Here is a 21,238-nt window from a genome sequence, read left to right as displayed (position 1 = left end):
TTTTTTTGGTGGGTTTCCTGAATTAGGCATATGTCAACATGCTCTTCCAATAACAGCCTGGCAATTTTTTTGCCTTTTAACCAGAGACAAAAGCACGTTCACATTAATCGATAAAAAAAAAATTTCATCCCCCATTGATCCGGTGCATACTTTTTCCTCCATTCCTCCAGGTTTCTTCCACTATTTTAATCTTGTTTGTAGCTGTTCCTAGTCCCTTAACTTCCCCTCCTGGATTCCTAAACCTCCCCCTTGGTGGCGGGGCTGCTCGGAAGGACCTCCTCACACCCATCCACAGTATCATGAGGGGCAGAGTCCCCTGACGCAACTCCCCCTTCCATGTATTAACCCTTAACCTATATAACACCCAATGATTCTGTACATTCCCACCCATATCTTAGACTCTACTATTCCTTTGAATTCTGACCTCCATACTTCCTGCTCTTACTCTACTTCCTTTTCCCCTCCTTATCTCTACCATATTAAATATCATTCTAAATCCCCTTTTACTTTCCCTGGAAGCAGCTTCAGTCTTCTCTTTCCAGCTCATTCAGGCAATTAACAATACAGTCTCTATATTCTCATAGTAATCATTATTATGAGTGTACCTTAATGTGAATACCCCTTTACAATGTTCCTTGCAGACAGTACTTTTCTATTTTGATATTAATCAATCTTAAATATCTTACAATATGTTAAAAGTTCTGGGGGTAGATATACCAAAAAATCTCAATAATATCATACCAATGAATTTTAATTGTCTATGGAAAAATATAAGCAAACAAATTAACACATGGGGAAAGAAATTCCACGATATATCCACAAGGTTAAACATTCATAAGATAAAGATTTTGCCCAAATTCTTATTTTTGTTCCAAGCCCTCCCGGTGAATATTCCTAACAATTTGCTGAACAAATGGGACAACTCTATCAAAAAATGGGTAGTGGGAGGAAACAAATACCAAATTGCCAACTTTCTATATTATAGTAAACAAGAAATGGGTGGATGGGGGGGGGGGCTCCCTCTTTGGGAATGTATTACGAAGCAAGTCAGTTAGCAAAATTATTAGAATAATTAAAAGGAAAGTAAAAAAAGACAAAGGGATTATTGGGCTACTGTATGAGGAATTAATCACCTTAACTTACAACATAAAAACAGAAAATTGGAAACAAGAGAAAAACTTCAATGAGAAATTAATTGGGTTTGGAGAGATTAGAACTGGGTTTGGATTGGCAATATTCATAAAATTAAAATATGAAGATCAAAGAAACCCAAAGAAAATAATCTCCAAATGGTATAGAACCCCCACCCAATCAGCACACATAATGGGAAATATCTCAAACAAATGTTGGCACAACTGTGGGGGGATAGGTTCATTCTCCCATATGTGGTGGGATTGTAGAAAAATCCAGAACTATTATGGTAAAATAAGGACTGTAATGGAAGACATAATAGGGAAAGAATTAATGTGGGATAAAGCCAGATTCATGTCCCTCACCATAAAGGTAAAGGAAGTTAACAATAATTGGACAGAAATCTTAAAATATATGACAGCCGCAATACAGGCCACGATATCCCGGGGATGGAGGGATGGTGCAAAATGGGATTTGGAAACCTGGTGGGCCTATCTATGAGAATATATAATTAATAATTTTATCAATCAAAGGAAAAACAAGAATATAAATAATCAAATAGAACAAGACTGGTTTAGGAAATGGTCTGTGCTAATTGACAAAATAGACGGAGACGACAGATATAGCATTTTGAACCAGGCTTTCCACACAGTTAAATTGATGAAATGACATGATTTAAAATTGCTGTTCCAGGGGCGTGGGGGGAATTGGGGGGGGGGGTTGTTGGGCAATACATAACTAAGGAATGTATAAAATGTCATTTAAGGAATATTTACTTTTGGAATAATGTATATTGAAATAAGTCCTGCATGGCAAAAATTTGTTGATTGTTGGGATGTATCAAATAAAAAAATTAAAAAAATTAAAAAGAATAATAAAGAATAATTGTTGGTTCCTTCTCAAGCATTGGCAGCAGTTGTGTGTCCACTCACATTGAAGCAAGTCTCATTGAACTTAGTGAGGCTTATTTCTGAATAGACATGCATAGGTAGGAATGTATGTACGTTTCATTAGGATGATTTCCATTTTTATCAGTGTTCTTTTTTGAATTCAATTGCTTCCTTTTATGAACCACTTTGGGTCCTATTCCAGGTCAAAACCCAAAATATAATTAGATTAGATTAGATTAGATAAATTATTATGTTCTCACTGTGGTTTTAGGACTTATTTTAAAACTATTATGATTTCACCTGGGAGAAAAAAGGGAAAAGGTCCATCAATTTCATCAACTAGCTCTTAGGCCAGAAGAGCAAATAAACATGCAGTGGGATTTCATCTCTCTTTAATGTTACAGCAAAGAGCCTTTTAAAGCATGGTGTGCTCTGTATTGCCCTCTCAGTGTAGAACATGGCATGCTTTTCAATTTAATAATAATAATATTTTTGTTCAAAGACTGTAGTGTTTGGTTATGAGCACTAATGCAAGGCTATGCCTTTTAATGTTGAGTAAATCTGCCTTTGAATATGGAGTAAATCTGTATTTTTATGGAATGTTCTTATGTCACACTTGTTTTAGAACTATCACTTTGTTGTCTTAGGGCTGCATTAAGTCAGAAATAACTTGAAGATACACAACCAACACAAAAATACCTAGCTGAGGACTGCATATATTTTTGATCCTAACTATGAAGACCAGTTAAGTCCGGTATTTGACAGAAACACACAAAATGAGTTTTCACCAAAGGAAAAGGCAGAGGCAAGACAGTCATCCATTTCCCCAACCTGCTGGGTGAAGAATCCTGAAGTCAGAAATAAGATAAAATCCTTGTGGAGCACAATAAATAATTATTTTCATAACAAAGAGTACTATGGCATGTAAAGACCAGTGTGTTTTATTTGGATATAAGCTGTGGAGTACTGCCACCTACTTTATCACATGCAGGTCATTCCAAGATTCCAGGCAGATATTTGAATGCATTCCTTTTTATTATTAAAAGAAGGCAGGGGAGAAAGGGAAGAGAAAAAGTAGGAAGGAAACACATTGGATACGAAGAAAAGGCTAGGCATGTGCATTAATATAAGCTGGACACACTTCCAAAAATACATTTTTGGAAGGTGACGTCTATAAAATATACATTTATGGGTAACTTAACCAATAAGATCTGGCCTCTTGAGTAATTGATAGTGGATGTTTAACTCTTTAGAGTGTAAGATCTCTAGCAGCATCAAGAGTACAACAGGTTTCACATTGAAGTTTGGATGCAGTCCTAGATGGGGTTCATAAAAACAGATGCCTTTCAGACTTGTGTGTCTTTAGTCCAAATGTTGGCTCCTTCATGGTGATCTGGTGATCTGGATGGGTGTGTAGCAGCTGTTCAGTCTAAATCTAAATTCAAACATTTCCAGTGTTCTTGAATTACTTCTGATGTATTAGTACCAATGTGCTGTAAAAAGAGAATAATAATAATAATAATAATAATAATAATAATAATAATAATCTTTATTTGTATCCCACCACCATACCATCTCCCCCAACGGGGACTCGGCGTGGCTCACATGAGGCCAAGCCCAAACAACAAATTACAATGAAATAAAATACAAATTACAATACAATAAACAACATCGCAGTAAAGTACAAAACATATAAATACAATAAGCAATATACACAAAGCATAAAAAAGCAGTAAACCAAACATAATGACAGTGAGCGGGCCGCATGTACATAAAATGATTTAAAAACTCGGGGTGAAATAAAGGAGAAGAATTATTTGCAAGGGAGAACTCATCGAAAGACAGGGTGATAGACAGACCTTCATACAAGGGGGGGGGGGGTACTCCTAGGACAAGAATGTTGAGGGGAGCAATAGCTTAAGATTATGTGACTACTCCCCAAAAGCGCAACGGCAGAGCCAGGTCTTGAGATTCTTTTTAAAGGTTTCTAAGGTAGGGGCTTTCCTAATCTCTCCAGGCAATGAGTTCCAGAGCCGGGGGGCCACAGAGGAGAAGGCTCTCTCCATTGTACCCACAAGACGAGCCTGAGAAACTGGCAAGGGCGAAAGGAGGGCCTCCCCCAAAGATCAAAGAGTTCAGGCTGGTTCATGGAGAGAGATACGATCACGCGGGTCTGGAAAATGAACGGCAGCCAATGAAGCTCCTTAAACAGGGGGTTGACCACTCCAGTTATTAATCTGGCTGCCCCAGTTATTAATCTGGCTGCCGAGCATTGGACAAGTTGTAGTTTCTGGGCCATCTTCAGGGGTAGCCCCATGTAGAGTGCATTGCAGTAATCCAGTCTAGAGGTAACTAAGACATGGACCACTATGGTCAAGTCAGACTTCACGAGGTATGGTCGCAGTTGGTGCACGAGTTTTAATTGTGTGGAGGCTCTCCCAGGCACCGCCAATACCTGTGATTCAAGCGTCAGCGCTGAATCCAGGAGAACCCCCAAACTGTGACTTCAGGGAGGAGTGCAACCCCATCCAGCACAAGTTGCCACCCAATACCCCGGTCAGACAGGCGACTGACCTGGAGGACCCCTGTCTTGTCAGGATTGATCCTCAGCTTGTTCATACTCATCCAGCTCATCACAGCAGCCAGGCACTGGTCCAGTATCCTCGGGGCTTCCTTGGAATCTGATGGAAATGAGTAGTGGAGTTGGGTGTCATCTGCGTAGAGATGGCACTGTACTCCAAAACTCCTGATGACTTCTCCCAGCAGTTTCATGTAGATGTTAAAAAGCATGGGGGACAGAATTCTTGCGGGACCCCACAGGTCAATGGCCAGGGGTCCGAGCAGGAGTCCCCCAGCTTCACCGACTGGGAACAACCCTCCAGGAAGGACTGGAGCCACAGAAGAACTGTGCCCTCGTGTCCCATCCCAGTGAGCCTCCCCAGAAGGATACCATGGTTGATGGTATCAAAAGCTGCTGAGATGTCCAAGAGAACAAGCAGGGTCACACTCCTCCTTTCCAGTTCCCTACTGAGGTCATCCACCAAGGCGACCAAAGCTGTCTCAGTACTGTGCCCAGGCCGAAAGCCAGACTGAAAATGATCTAATAATAATCATCTTTATTTATACCCCACCACCATCTCCCCGAAAGGACTCAGGGCCACTCACAAAAACACTCAAGAAAACATTCATCAAAAACACACAAAATACAACAAGTACATAAACAATAATAACAATAACAGATAATATAACATCATAAAACCCTACCAGTTAAAAATTGAATAAAATGCAACAGTGGCTTCAGATATAAAAGAAACTGTAATTAACATCACTGTTATTAATCACTGTTCATGTTAATATGAACAGTGAAATCTAAACGTGTTAAAAGCTCCCAGCACAAATTGTGGTCAGTTCATGAATACAGTGCATCCAGTTGTTTGTTACTGGAGGTGCTCTTGAACACATTTACAAGAAATTCTGCAATATTGTCTACCTATCACTGAAATTGGCTGTTACCTTAGACAAAAGTATAATCATGTGTGATCTATGCATAACCTAGAGATACCCTGAACATTGATGATGAACTTGAATAATGGATTGTGTAGTTTACGTCAGGCAAGGTGCAGCTACATACAGCTTCCTATGGATCCCCATTTCCCAAGGATAAGATTGACTCTTGACATTTCCTGGGAGAAATAACTGGCACTTTTGCCACAAAGAAGGATGCATTTTTTCAAGTCAGGCATAAGAGACCTAAAACAGAAAGAGGAGAAACTGAAAATATGATGAAATAGCACAATCTTTCCAGGTCCTTGAAGACATTGTTCACAATATTTGGGTTCATTTTTTCTTTGGACACATTTTGGAGAGGTACATGTTGCTGGTTGTTTATATATATATGTGTGTGTGTGTGTGTGTGTGTGTGTGTGTGTGTTTATATATATATATATATATATATATATATATATATATATATATATATATATGAGAGAGAGAGAGAGAGAGAGAGAGACTTTCAGAGATGTTGGGGTTTTCCCAAGGTGGCTAATCCTTGCCACTTGTGTTTGGACAGTGTTGTTTTTCCTAGATGGAGATTGGCATGTGAAGAATGTGTTTGCTGTTGGAATATGTGGCAATAAATCACACTCAAGTTTCTATTCAGACTCTAACATTATCCATGCCAGAAGTCTTTACTTGAATCATGCACCTGTATTTACTCTTGAATGAATTACTGGTGAAGGTGTTTTCAGAAGCATCATGTGGTTTGAGACTGGGGCTGCTTTAGTTAAAATTTCAAAACAAAAACCAAATTAAGGGGAGCAGTCCAAGGTTGCACAGACTAACTTTTATGTATGGTCTCTTTGGCATGTCAAAAGCTGGAGTCAGCTGAGTTATGTTCCAAGAAAGAAATGATTTGTCTATATGTCTCCCTTAAATAGTTTGGGGTTTGTGCAGAGAAATTACAGTGTATATTTTAATCATTTAAAGGCAAGCCCTTTTAATCATCTTGACAACACTTTGTTGGCCTTGGCTTAAGTATGAGCTCTTGTTGCAGTGTGCAAGCAAATACTTTTAGACCAGCCGTAAGTTTTACAGTCAAAAGCTTATTAAGCTCTTTTGGGTGCCACTGAAGTACCTTTGAAAGAGCCTTGTCTACTTAATCAGAAAGTAATTTATCCCTTCTCAGCTTGAAATTAAGCAGTAAATAAATTAGTGTTACTTTGGTTGCCTCCAAGGAAGCTCAGGAAAAAACTATAAGCAAGCAACCCATTTTGGATTCTAGTAGGAAATATCTGTACCAAGAGCAGAAGGAGAGGGGCTGGAAAGCAATGAATCCCTAGCCCTATCCTCTTGCAGATTCACCCAATTTCCCAGTGGCAACCATTGTGTTTCTATGGGTACATGAGCATCTGCCACATTTATATGCAGACCATCAAGTTGGACAGTGTGGGTGTTTGTATGTGGAGAGCCTCAACAAAAAGCATGATTGCAGTTGTCATAGGCAATGAAATCTGGTAGTTTCCATGGTAAGGGTCAAATCTAGATGGGTTTGAGGGTATACCTATACTGTAGAATGAATGTAGTTTGACACCACTTTAACTGCAATTATTCTATGCTGTTAGATCACAGGAGTTGTATTTTTATAAGTTCTTTAACCTTCTTTGTTGGTGCTTCACCAAACTACAACTCTCAAGAATTGAATAGCTTTGATTCATGGCAGTTAAAATGGTGTCAAACTGCATTTATTCTATAGTGTAAATGCATTCTTAGTTTGAACCTCCAAGGAGTTATCAAAGGTGCTGAACTTTATTAAGCACCTTGTATTGCTCTTGTAACATTTAGACTAAAACCTGGAGCAGATTCATTGTCCCACTGGCATGGAAGTCATAATGTGCTGCCAGTCAGAGGGAGACTATAGAGGCCAGGAGAGGCAAAAGCAGTAAGAGGAGAAAGAAAGAGGAAAGAGGTTTACAAGTTGTTGTTTACTCATTCAGTCACTTCTGACTCTTTGTGACCTCATGGACCAGCCCACACCAGAGCTCCCTGTTGGCCACCTCCAGTTCCTTCAAAGTCAAGTCAGTCACTTCAAGAATATCATCCATCCATCTTGCCCTTGGTGGGCCCCTCTTCCTTTTTCCTTCCATGTTCCCCGGCATCATTGTCTTCTCCTAGCTTTCCTGTCTTCTCATTATGCAGCCAAAGTACTTCATCTTTGTCTCTAATATCCTTCCCTCAGGTGAGTAGTCAGGCTTTATTTCCTGGAGTATGAACTGATTTGATCTTCTTGCAGTCCAAGGCACTGTCAGAATTTTCCTCGAGCACCATAGTTCAAAAGCATCTATTTTCCTTTGCTCAGCCCTCTTTGTGGTCCAGCTCTCAGATCCTGGTAAAAAAATTACCTATTGAGAAAATGGTCTCCATTCACTTCAATGAATTTTCTTTTTCTATGTGTCAAATATAATGCAACAGAGTGAAATAATAAACACTCCAAAATGCAGGAAAAAAATCATGAAAATGTTGAAATCATAGAGTTAATTGGGAGAAAAGTTGTTGCTCCATATTTGACACATTGAAGTTTTGTTGATTAGTGTAATAACTCAAGTTGTAACCATTTTTTGTCTAGGTACGATATTGCAATTCATTGGATGAAGAGGAGAAAAGGGAACTCAAACTCTTCAGTAATCAGAGGAAAAGGGAGAACTTAGGCAGAGGCAATGTGCGACCATTCCCAGTCACCATGACCGGAGCCATTTGTGAGCAGGTAAGCAGAGATATAAACTTTCATAAATGTAATTTTTGCAATCAGGCTTTAGTAGTTTTACAGTTTTTCTCCTTGCCGTGAGAAAATTGTTAGAAACTGGTTTTTTTCACAGGAAACGTAGTTTCTGTGCAGATTATTTTTAACAAGACTGTTTTTCTGTACAGAAAGTACGATTTTCTGTGCAAGAAACCTATTTGTGCAGAATGGGTCATGAATTATGGAGATCTGTGTATATCGAGGACTCTCCTCATAGGTTTTCTCAAATATCTTTCCATCCTGAAGGTAGGACAATCTTTTCCATATTTTTCCACCCTGCTGGCTGATTTTTTTTTTTTTTAGTCAGATGCATTTTCCACCTTGTGATGTTAGCAGAAGAATTTGTTCTTCCTTTGACCCTTTGAAGAATCTTGAATATGAATTTAATTTCCTGCAAAGTTGTGGAGTTTAGGGTGTGGGTAGCTAGGGTGTGTATTTGCATGTTAATCTGGGGCTGCTGATAAGAAACCAGGAAACAATTTTCATCTCACTATCTTCAGGGAAATTTCTAGACCACAAGCCATGAATAAATCAAACTGGCTGACAGCTAGAAACAAGTGGTGTATCTGTTTGCTTGCACCAATCTCAACAGAAATTAATCTAGATTCTGAAGCCAAAATAAGCATCTTGAAAATCAAATACATGTAGAGGGTTTAATAATATATGTTGAAATACGTTTAGTGCATATTAATGAAAGTGATTTGAAAACAATCCTTGAAACAATTCTAGGTTACACAGTTTGCTTTTCTAAAGTTTTTGAATTACAAATTTCAGCACTGAATTATTATGATTATGATTATGATTATTATATTTTATTTCTTACCCACCTTTCCTCATGGCTTAAACCAGATTACAGAATAATTAAAACACATAAACATTGCAAAAATACCACAAATACACATATTAAAATGTTTTCTATAAAATATACATATGGTTTGAATATCAAATCTGGTTTGTCTTTTGGTATTTAGCTGAAAAGTTTACCATATGTATATTACTGAATCACACCAATTCTTGCTTTTGACAAGGTTTCCAGTTTCTCAGTCTGAAAAATTAATTGGAACTGAAAAACCGCCCCAATGTGGCTGTGACAGTCTAAATCACTGAATAGCTCAAGCTATCATCAGTGCTTGTGCATGTGATAATGGTATTGCAGTTTCATCTATAAGGAATCCTTACAAATAACACAGAATGAATAATGTACCACTGATGTACAACTCCTATTGGGTAATGATGCAGTTAACATACTGATCTCTGGTATGATATTAGTGTTACAAAATCAAGCTACAATCAGAGAGGAAACTGGGGAGTTGAGTATGTTTAGCTGAGATAAGAGACAATGGAGAGCTGATATAATAGACATATTTACATATCTGAAGTGGTGTCATATAGAAGGTGAAACAAGCTCATTCTCTGCTGCTACACAAAATTTTCTGTTGCAGATTCAAATTACAGGAAAAGTACATTCCATCTAAAACATAAAGAAGAAATTCTTTACTGTAAAACTTGTTGAACATTAGGCCTGGGTAACAACGGAAAAAATTGTTTCTAAAATTGATTCGTTTTTTGGGGGGTTTTGCATTTCGTTATTTAAAATAATTACAAAATTTTCCTTTTAAAAAGTTCGATATTTACGAAATTTCATAAATGTGAAAAAAATTACAAAACATTAACGAATCGATTTCCAAAACAATAACGAATCGATTCGTTAATGGCGGACGCGACCGCGAAATACGCTAAAAAACCTCCAAAAACTTCTGAAGCTTCCCTCTCCCTCTGTTGTTGACTGTTGGTGTGATATTATAATTTTTTTTCACTAATTAAACAAAAAAACAACCATAAAACTTGCCCCAGACATGCGGAAATAATAACAAAACGACCTCAAAACAATAACGAAATGAATACAATAACAAAATACGAAGCATTTACAAAATGTATTTAAAAATTCATTTTTTAAAAAAATTGCTCCAGAATGGTTCGTTATCGTTTTGTAATTGAAAAAATTAACGAATTATTAACGAATTACGAATTAACGAAACGAAACCGCCCAGCCCTATTGAACATGATTGCATTGAAGAGTGCTGTTTCTTCTTTGGAAATCTTCAAACTGAGCATTGATTGCCATGTTTCAAGAATATATTAGTACTACATTCCTGAATCAAAGGGGTCTGGGCCAGATTATCCTTTCAGTCCCTTGTAACTGTGTTCATATGGGAAGAATGTTTATTAATAACCATAAGGAGAAAGACAGTGAAACCAAAATATATCACTTTGTGTTCCTCTTCACTCTCGCCACACCCCCCCCCCCCCCATATCTTTCAAAAGGAAGTAGCAATCTATGGGAGGAAAAGCCTCACTCTTTTGAGTTCCTAAGTTGCATTAGAAAACCTCAGTTCTTTTGATTCATTCTTTCTGTGCTTGTCACGGTGGTGCAAAGGGCATCTCTCGATGATCTCAGAGCTTGGGCTAGCACATACAGGGAGATACAATTTGGACCTGAGTTGTATAAGGCTTTATGTGTCATAAACATCACTATTAACTGTAGCCCACCAAAACTGCCAGCCAGTGGAGCTGTTGCAGCAGCGGGGTTGTGCATTCCCTATAGCCAACCCACAGTTAACAATCTGGTGCAGCTCTTTGGACCAGCTGAAGTTTCCAAACATTTTTCAAAGGCATCCTCAACCAGAGCAGATTACAGTAATCCAAACAGGATGTACTTAAGGCAGTGCCAGGAGATTTGAATTCCTTATCTTGCGCTGCTAGTTTGCATGAATCTATTTAAGCCATGCATTTTGCAATAAGGTAGCTTCCCTCAGGTTGCAATCATAGGGCCAACAGCTTGGCAATCATCGTTAGAATCTTTAGACCCGCCCCTTTTCCCAGGGTTTTGGAGGGAAATGAGGACTTTGTTCAGTCTCACTGTTGGAAGCCTAACAGAAGGATGTGTAGGATTCTCTTTCTCACCTGCACAAAAGCTTCACTTCTCACAGCTTTTGCTGGGGGTTAAAGAAATAGTTCCATAGCTTTGCTGGGGGGGGGGGGGAGGAAAGGATCCACAGCTTTTTCTGGGGAGTAAAGAAATAGTTCCTACAGCCTTCGTGGAGAAACTAAAGGACACCTTTCAGCTTGGCAGATCTACAGGAACCTTGCCTGGCAAGGGACCATTCGGGCTATCCATAAAGCAGCTTGGAGCCGGGAGTAGGGGCCTCACGCCAGCAAGGTAAAGAGAGATTGCCCAGGGAGGGGTCAAAGGACTTCCCTCAGGAAGTAAGGAACAGTTTACCACCAGTTGCCTGCCCCTTGTTGGCAGATCGAGGAAGCTACCAGTTTTCCAAGGTTCTAAAGTGTTTGATTCATTTGTTTGAAGATTTAAGCCCAAATAAAGAACTTTGTTGAATGTATTTTGAGCCTCAATAGAACTTTGTGTTAGGAAATTTAAGAGACCCTTCAGCTGGGGCACCCCAGCATCCCGTTGGGCATACAGAAGGCACGTCCTGTAAACAGACATTATTACAGGCCCAGCATGCGACAGCACATGTACCATCAGATCCAATATTTCAAGGAACAGGTGTAATTGATGCACAAGCTTTAAATGTGCAAAGACACTTCTGTTCACCACAGAAACCTGGACCTCCAGGTTCAAAGTTTGGTCCAGGAGTACATTCAAACTGTGAACCTGTTTCCGAGAGGAGTATAACCCCATCTAACACAGGGCAAATCCCTATTCCCTGATCTACAGTCTGAGTTTCCCTAACCTTTTTATCTTAGAAGAACTATGAGGTATCAGGGAACCACTGCATAACCAATATTATGTCTGCAGCTGTAAAAATGTGTGTTTTTTCCAATTGTGAACTTTTGTGGAACTCCTAGTTATTTCATGGACCATTAGAATTCCAAAGAATCAGGAGTGGAAAATCCTGCTTTATTATTTAGTAAAGTCTCCACTTCATTCAAATGCTCTTATGAGGAGAGATACAGTGGTCTGAGGGGATTCCTCTTTAACATCTCTATCCATCTTTACAGTGTGGAGGTCAAATCAATGGAGGAGACATAGCTGTCTTTGCATCTAGAGCAGGGCATGGCATTTGCTGGCACCCTCCTTGCTTCATCTGCAGCGTTTGCAATGAGTTATTGGTAGATCTTATCTACTTCTATCAAGATGGAAAGATTTATTGTGGCCGGCACCACGCAGAATGCCTGAAGCCTCGCTGTGCAGCATGTGATGAGGTAAGTCCAGCCAAGCCATTATGACCTTTGGTGGAAGACGAGAGCTTCAATATACTCTTTCTTGTAATGTGTTATTTTTCCTTTGTTGCATGATGAATTAATGCAAATTTCAAATTCAGCTTGTCATCTATCTTTGTATCCACAGCTTTGCATCCACAGCTTTGTATCCACTTACAAGTGAGGGAAGATGTGAAATTTCACAAGACTGGTCTACTTGTTAGCCCCTGTAGTGACATCTGTAGTTCCAACAGTCGGTACAAATCCTATGACAGTGGCAGTTCTCCACTGCTTTTAAACTATGTAGGCCTTTATGATACTAGCTATGCATTGCTGGCCTCTCATCCATGAAGTTTTCCCCCACCCCTTTTTTTCAGAAGGACTAACACAGTAATTGAACAGACCATTTTCAATCTCCACTTTTCTTTTTGGTGGCCAATCTACAGGTGGAAGGTAGATATGAAGGGAGAAAAATGCAGCATGTGATTAATTCTTGAACTTCGTATTATGTGCAAAACCTGCATTTTCCTTCTAGGTTTCCATACCGTCAAACACATCAATTCTGGGGTGGGAATGAGTGGAAATCATCAAACTAATCACTGATATGTGCCTGCCTCCGCTGTTAACATTAAAACATTATGCACTGTTGCTATAGCACCATAACCTTAGAATGCACAGCTTCTGCCACACAGAGAGACAGAAAGAACAAAATGGTTCCTGGCACAAAATGGCTCAGTAGGGTCTAGATACAGGAATGCATTTACAGAAGTAGATGTCTAGCCAATGGTCATGGCTCGAAAGCTTGGGTGTTTACCCCACGCATCCTTGTGCCTGTATTTGCTTCCTAACGTATCTGATGACAGCTGAACTCCTCTTAGTGCACCAAGGCATTTCTAAGCATAACCGCTGATGCATTTAGAGGCCCTGTCACACAATACTATTATACCACTATTATTCCACTTTAACTGCCATATAGAATTCTGTGGAGGGATGTTTAGAGTTCTCATCCAGAGGACTCTTTGGCCTGATGAAACTAAAAATTGCAGAATGCCACAAAATGTTTCCATGGCAGTAATAGCCCTGTAACAGTGAGTGTAATAGGAACCTAGTATTATTTTACTTCTGCTGCTGCTACTACCATAAGTTAATATATGGGAAATAGAGCGGTTATGACTGTGAGCTGTGGTCACCAGTTCACTTTGCATTAGGACCCACTGCAGAGTTCCAGCTCTCAATGGGTCTTGGAGAGACTGTGAACAAACGTGTTAAATAACTGTCCTCCTTTCTTTTCTTTGAATCTGTCATTTCTGTTTATTATTATCTGTGTGAATATTGCTCTTTTTACTGCTTTTTGTTTCAATCAATAATATTGTCTCTGTACACTGCTTGTGATGTCAACTATTGTTTGCTTATCTTTGCTCTTGCATAGGTATCTACTTTCTGACTGCTAACTCTTGACAAGGGAATATGTGTCATTCTTCACTAAATTTTATCCATTTTATTTAAAGTGTTTCAGAAAATTAGGTCTCCAGTATCAAGAGGCCTAGGCATAAGGATCATGAGGCAGCCAAGCTGTTAAAAATAAGCTAAAAATACATGATAGGAAAATAGATTGTATAGTAGGTCATAACAAAAATGAACAAAGCCCTACATTGCCTCCCTCTCTCTTCTTTCAACAGATTATTTTTGCAGATGAATGCACAGAGGCTGAGGGACGGCACTGGCATATGAAGCACTTTTGCTGTTTTGAATGTGAAACAGTGCTGGGAGGCCAGCGATACATCATGAAGGAAGGGCGGCCATATTGCTGCAACTGTTTTGAATCCTTATATGCGGAGTATTGTGATACCTGCGCTCAGCACATTGGTAAGAGAGCTGATAAAAATCTACTTTTTGCTGCCAAGGGAATAGGTAACAGGATTGGGAAAGTCTGGAGTAACCCTTGATGTGGATTTTATGGATGTGGTTTATATTTTTAAAACAAAACTCACAACGTGGCATGTCAATACACTATTGCATTGTTGTTTAAAGTGAAGCGCACCTCCAGGCTAGGAATTGAAACGGTTTTGTTTCGAAAGTACATGACAGGCCCTGGCATCTGTTTTTGTCAAGCTTCCAGTAACCATTTGGCAGGTGTAAGTGTCGAACTGAGCCAGCAGTCTACATGGCAATATTGCTGCTGGCAGAGAACAAGAAAATCTATAACGGTGGTGCCAGCCTTCCTGTTGCATCAGGTAGAAGAAGAAAAGTAGGATTCAACCCTACCAAGGGAGCTAGCGTGGTATAGTGGTTGTTCAGTAGAACTCCAGGATACTCAAAGCATGTGTAAACAACACTTCTAAGAAGATCAGTTTATTAAAATTATAATTAAGCAGTTTACTCACAATGTTTGTAGAAATATTTAAAATTCAGGTTATTTCATTCAGAAAGCTTTGAAAGTACAGATCAGTGCTTTACGTTGTGTTGCATAGTATTATTCTAACTTCAATTTAAAAAGTGAAGACAATGGGAAAGGCCTTGACAGATTTAAATGTAGCTCATGTAGAGATATGCCAATGCTGTTGGAAGGTGCCTTCAGTCCCATGGCAACAGAAAAGTAGAATATAAACAAATAATGTAAAATAAAAATTCAGTGGAAATGATATAAACAAACAAACTTAACCAACTGAATGCACAAAGTCAGAACATTATCAATATTTAGTTCAATATTACATACCTTATGTAGCCTAGCTGGAGATGACAGAGAATCAGTCAGAGATTTTCCTGAATCTGTTGGTACACTATGCAACCAGCTTTCCTTTTTCTGATGTTGTACAGTTATGGTGAAGGAAGATAAAGGAAATCCACCACCTTTGAGTCTCTTTGGTTTCTCTAAAGAAGGGTAGAGAAGATGTTGCCCATCTACTATGTGCAACACCAGATCACACTTTTTCAGTCTCTCAGGAATTCCCTCCAACCCTTGGACCCTTATTTTTAAGGTGCAATTTTTCAAGGAAATCTCGCCTTAAAATAATACCTGACCAACCCACAATATGGAAATGCATGGCAACGCCTTCCCACTTACCCAGTAACAACTCCAATATTTATAATTTGATATATCCCAATATGAATTTTAATGAGGAATTCTACAGTATAGAATTAAAACAAAATACAACTAAATGTGTCACACACATACCCACACACACAACTATGCAATCTCATTTCCAGTTTGGCTGTGACATGGCCCAAAAGGAGCTACAAATTGGTCCATGACTCCAACCTTTTGACCACTCCTGCTGTAATACTTTGCTTCCTTCACATTTGTTGCTACTGTAGTGTTTATACTCCTGCTGACACTGTTTGCAGTATTCCAGCTTCTGTGTGCAAAGTGTGCACTCTGTCAATAAACTATGGTGTTTCCTCTGAAGAGGGGTCCATTATTAAGAGATTAAGATTATTAAGAAATTTGTCTTTAAGGTATATTCATCTGTAACAACAGAAATAACATCTAAGCAGTTTGTACACTTTTTGTATCACATGGATGCTGCTAGGCAGATAATTTCAGAGAATTGGGATCTACACTGAAGCTGAAACAGGTTGTGTACTTCTGTGAGAAACTGATACAAAGCAAGGCAAAATCCAAGCCATAGATCAGTTTTCAGAAAAGCCCTTATAGTTTCTAAGATTAATAGGGAAAGATGCAATTTATTAATGTTTGCTTCATCTTGATGCTTAAATATGTTTTGCTCAGTTCTTTGTAGTTAACACACAAATATTTTCCCAGAAGGAGGAAACAAGTTATGCCATTCAGGCTTCTGAGCCATTAGAGTGCACCTGGAGCTCCTGAGGGGCATGTCTTATGTTCCATTTTAAATGTGAGAAAGTATGTTTAGCTCTTAGTGTAGTGACTTTTGAAGATATAGGGAGGAAAAAGGTGAGAGCACAGTATGAGGATAAAGTATTAACATGCAATATTGCCAAGATTGTTACCAAATGGTCAATTGGCCTAAGTATAGGTGAGTCCAAATTCTCAAAGGTAAAGGTTTCCTTTTGACATTTAATCTAGTTGAGTCCGACTCTTGAAGAATGGTGTTCATCTGCCTTTCTGAGCTGAAGAGCTGTTGTTGTCAATAGACACTGGCATGATTACATGGAACACTGTTACCTTCCCACCGAAGCGGTACCTATTGATCGACTCACATTTGAATGTTTTCAAACTGCTAGACTGGCAGAATCTGGAACTAACAATAGGGGCTCACCCCGCCCTGTGGATTCGAACTGCTGGTCTTCCGGCCAGCAAGTTCTTCAGCTTAGCAATTTAACCCACAGCATGACTGCGGTCCAAATTCTTACATAATAATCTTTTTTGTTATGTAACCCAATCTTTGAGATCATATTTTCTTCTTTAATCAAGTCTCTTGATTTTGTGACGTTATGGATTGGGTCCAGGCCATAGAGATTTTTCAGGAAAGAAAGACCCAGTTTTAGTCAACAGTCACAAATATGGTGGCCATGGGCTTATTGGGAAAACAATCCCACTGATCCTCCACATCAAATAGCCTAAAAAACACTAGTTTAGATTATACTGGAATTCTAGATAGGACATCTGGAGGACACCAGTTAGTAGGGAAACTACTTCTCAGTGTTTTCCTGTTTACCCACATTAATTCTTGTCCATTCTTTTTCATATCTCTTACACCCAATTATTGCTCTTTGATGAGGCTGTCTCCAAATGTGAATATTTTCTTGCCACAACATTATGCATATGTGTATATCTATGTTAATGAATAATTAAAATGACCTACAAACATCACAAAATTGGGTCAGTCTGGAACATCACTATCCCTATGCTAGTCTAAAAATAAAACCTGCTTCCTCGGGAATATGAATCTACACTGTTTTTGAAAGGCACTTAATAAGAAGCTCCATCTTCTTATCCATTCAGTGTAGTCCTCAATAAAGGATTCTAAAATAGGACAAAAAGTCAAGTATAATATTTCAATTAGAAATGTTTCTCTTTTTAATTTTTGATTTCTTTGAATTGTGTTCTAGTTGTAAAAGACTGTCTCCCAAATGGTTTTTGATCCCAGAAGACTGGAATTTTAATCAGAATTAAAAATCCTTTTTATTTAAGAACTCTGGGAAACTAGTGGTCTTATCTTATAAAGGACAGGAATGCACAGACTTCTATACCTTCCAGCACATTATGTTTTATTAGTTTAGCCCCCCCCCCTCCCCCTTTAATTTATCTTCAGGATAAATAATGTCAATTTGTTTATAAACTTTTTTGTAAATTTTAATTAACAGAAGCAATTGAACTATTTTCTCTCTCTCCCCCCCCCCCCCAAATAATACATCAATCTAAATTCTATTTATCTACTTAACTTTCTTATTAAGCTATTAGAGGATTAAAAGTGCTTGATTTTTTTTCCAGCTTATGCCTATGGAATATTATGCAGAGTGGAGAAAGATTGTATGAAACGTCTTTGTGTGTGAGAGAGTGTGTTCTTTCTTCTGGAATTAGAATGTCTGTAGTTGCTTTTTGGCTTTAACTAAGCCATTATGACTTTTAAGTGTTATTGTAGGTAATGAAGTGTAGTACATATACTCATTTTTAAGTTTAAATGTTGTAGTTAAAACATCAAGCCAAAAAACTTTGGCTGAGTTCTTATCCGTAGACAGAAAAAAAAAATCAGGAGGGGTTGAAACTTTTCCACCCCAAGATGATTTTTCAGGTCAGTGTCTCCTGATCTGGCTCGAGATCTCAACAAGGCCCTGAAATTACCGTCATTATGCAAAGATTCTTCACGGGAAATAGGTCCCGAATAATTGCTCTCTCTTAAAGCTAGTTCTTGTTGGCCACAAAGTTTCTACAACTGACAGACATTTCTTTCTGTTTTTTTTCTGCTTTCTTCTTATTTCCTTTTTCATAACAATGGGTTAAATCAAGACTTAGCAAGAAGGTGTGAGCCAAGCACAAGTTGTTTTGGTGGTACTTTGTTTTTTGTGTCCATTGAAGACTTGTATTGCATCTTTCCATTGCACAAATGGTTTAGCGATCAATGCACCAAGCTTCTGATGACCACCTTTACCCCCAACTTCTCTTACAAACACTACTTACAGAGTGCACCTTGTACATGAAAAGAGTAGCCTAACCAGGGAAATCTGTTGAGCAATTTGGGTTATATGCCTCTTCTTATCCACAGGAAACACATATCCTGGCAATGAAGTCTGTGGATTTTGCACTAATAGAGCTTTCACTTGGTCATCAGAAACAGTCTTCTTCTCTTTGCTCCTGTTCTGTGGTTTATTTGGCGGGACTTGGATTAGATGAACAAACCCATAGTAGACACCACAGTTTCTACAATTTCCTCAGTTTTCACCTGCAATCCAGGTCAAATTCTCTTTGCCTAACAGATGGAGGTAGACTCACTTGGTCACTTCCATTATGCCAACTATTGCTGCTATTGCAATGTAATTTGGTAGGAAAATAGGTAATGATAGTGTGAATAATCCAAATTTGATCAAGATAGTGCTTGCAATTCTTGGGGGACTCTAATTTTTGCTTCTCATAGACTTAGCATGGGGATTTGGTTAACCAGTTAAAAGTCATGAATAAACCAGGTTTTTTAACCTGAAAAATTTGGAGGGGAGGAGATTTGAACCCCTAAACTGCCCCCTTGGCTATAGGCTTGGTTGAGTTATCAGTGTATCTTGTAGTACGTGTCCAGTACTTATGGTATTGTATATGCACAATGTATAGTACCATAAGTACTGCACCTTGTTTGTTGTTGATTTGTTCAGTTGCTTCTTTGTTACCTCATGGACCAGCCCCCACCAGAGTTCCCTGTCAGCCATCGCCAACCACAGCTTATTCAAGGTTAAGCCAATCACTTCAAGGATACCATCCGTCCATCTTGCCCTTGGCTGGCCCCTCTTCCATTTTCCTTCCATTTCCCCAGTATCATTATCTTCTCCAAACTTTCCTGTCTTATCATTATGTGGCCAAAATACTTCATCTTTGCCTCTAATATCCTTCCCTCCAGTGAGCAGTCGGGCTTTATTTCCTGGAAGATGAACTGGTTTGATCTTCTTGTGATCCAAGGTGCTCTCAGAATTTTCCTCCAACACCACAGTTCAAAAGCATCTATCTTCCTTCGCTCAGCCTTCCTTATGGTCCAGCTCTCACATCCATAGGTTACTATGGGGAATATTGTTGCTTTAACTATGCAGTTCTTCTTTGCCAGTGTGACTTAACTGTTATCAAAAAGGAACTTAAAAGAAGCAATTAACTCCAGTACTCTCTTTGCCATGGTGTCACTTGTGGACATTTTTTAATATCTGGGCAGGAAAACGGCAGCAGCAGCAGTTCTTCAGCACTTCCCTTCAAAGGAGCACCAACAAAATATTTTATTGGTGCTCCTTTGAAGGAAAGTGTTGAAGAACTGCTGCTGCTGCCGTTTTCCTGCCCAGATATTAAAAACATTAAGTCTCTTTGGATAGACTTAAGATTTCTCTTTTCTCCACTATGCTAACCGAAGTGAATGATCTATTTTTAAAATAGGAGTTAACACTGTATCTAACTTTTATCAAAAAAGGAACTAACTATCCCTTTCTCTGAGGAGAGTGACAAAAAGCCTTTTTTGAATGCTTGAGTGAGAAAATGGTGGGGCAGCAGCCAGGGATAGCTGGTGCTTTTCCCTTTCTGCAGAATGATACTCGGCTTATCTATCAAAATACACAATTTTAGTCTCAAAAACTTGCCCTCAACTTATATAAAAGGTGGCTTTATACACATGTATATAAATTTCTGTACTCTTGACAGCCCTTTTAATATTACAGTATGTTTGGCAGATTGGCTCTCTTTCAGTCTTCATCTGCTTCATTAACTGAAATAGTTAACGATTTTGCTCACTGAATTAACATCTCTAATTAGTGTTTCAGTTAAATGGAGCAGATATTTATGCATAGGTGATTGTTGCAGATTTGTTTTATAACAGACTGAGCTCAGGCTCTTGTGCATAGCAACAACAGATTTTATAGGAATCAGCACTACTGCGGAGTCCCAGCACAGACCCCTTCTGTACCTTTCTATTTTTAACTTTGACTTCCAAAATGGTATATGGAAGAACATTTAGTTAAGCATCAAATAAAAATCTTAACATTTCAAAGCAAAACAGCAGTAGTGGAAAAATAATGAAATATTCCAGTAAAAACAAACAGAACCCTGCAGATAAAAATCAAATTAATTCCTTTTTTAAAAGGTCAGGTAAAGGAGAACATTTTTATCATTATTTAATTGGTCTTTATCTTGAACATGACAAAGCTGTCCTGTCCATGGAGGGTCATTGATCACTGGGGCATCTACACAAAAATGCTAATTGCCATTTATCACCCCTTTAAGATAGGGGCACTTGAAAAAGAAGGGCTTGTGAAGAGGATCTTGGAGGCTGGGTAAAATCTTGTGGCAAGTATGAGGAATCTTGAATTTGAATGTGACTTTCCTTGGGCTCCCCAGATGACCACTTCCCATCCCCATGATAAAAACGTGTAATCATTTCTCAGCCTGTGTATGGCTCAGGTGTATCTCTCTCTGCCTTCAAGTCTTCTGTTGACTTGTGCAACCCCATTAATTTCATATGTCTTTAAAGGCAAGGAATACTCAGAGATGGTTTTGCCAATTCGTTCTTCTGATATATAGCTTACAATACTGAGTTTT

The 21,238-nt window shown here is 38.7% G+C and overlaps 1 protein-coding gene across 4 annotated transcripts in view; it reads left to right on the top strand.

The window, feature by feature from the left end:
* The window catches only part of PRICKLE2 (prickle planar cell polarity protein 2), a 356,751-nt gene that overhangs the window by 283,758 nt on the left and 51,755 nt on the right, over positions 1-21,238 (top strand). For all 4 annotated transcript variants that reach the window (XM_060766427.2, XM_060766426.2, XM_067463449.1 and 1 more), the window contains 3 exons: positions 8,143-8,280; positions 12,340-12,543; positions 14,220-14,406. In XM_060766427.2, the coding sequence (XP_060622410.1) occupies positions 8,143-8,280; positions 12,340-12,543; positions 14,220-14,406 (529 nt within the window). The remainder of the gene's footprint in view (positions 1-8,142; positions 8,281-12,339; positions 12,544-14,219; positions 14,407-21,238) is intronic.

Source organism: Anolis sagrei, chromosome 2, assembly GCF_037176765.1.
Source record: "Anolis sagrei isolate rAnoSag1 chromosome 2, rAnoSag1.mat, whole genome shotgun sequence".
Lineage (NCBI taxonomy): Eukaryota > Metazoa > Chordata > Lepidosauria > Squamata > Dactyloidae > Anolis > Anolis sagrei.
This window is presented reverse-complemented; position numbering and strand designations above follow the sequence as displayed.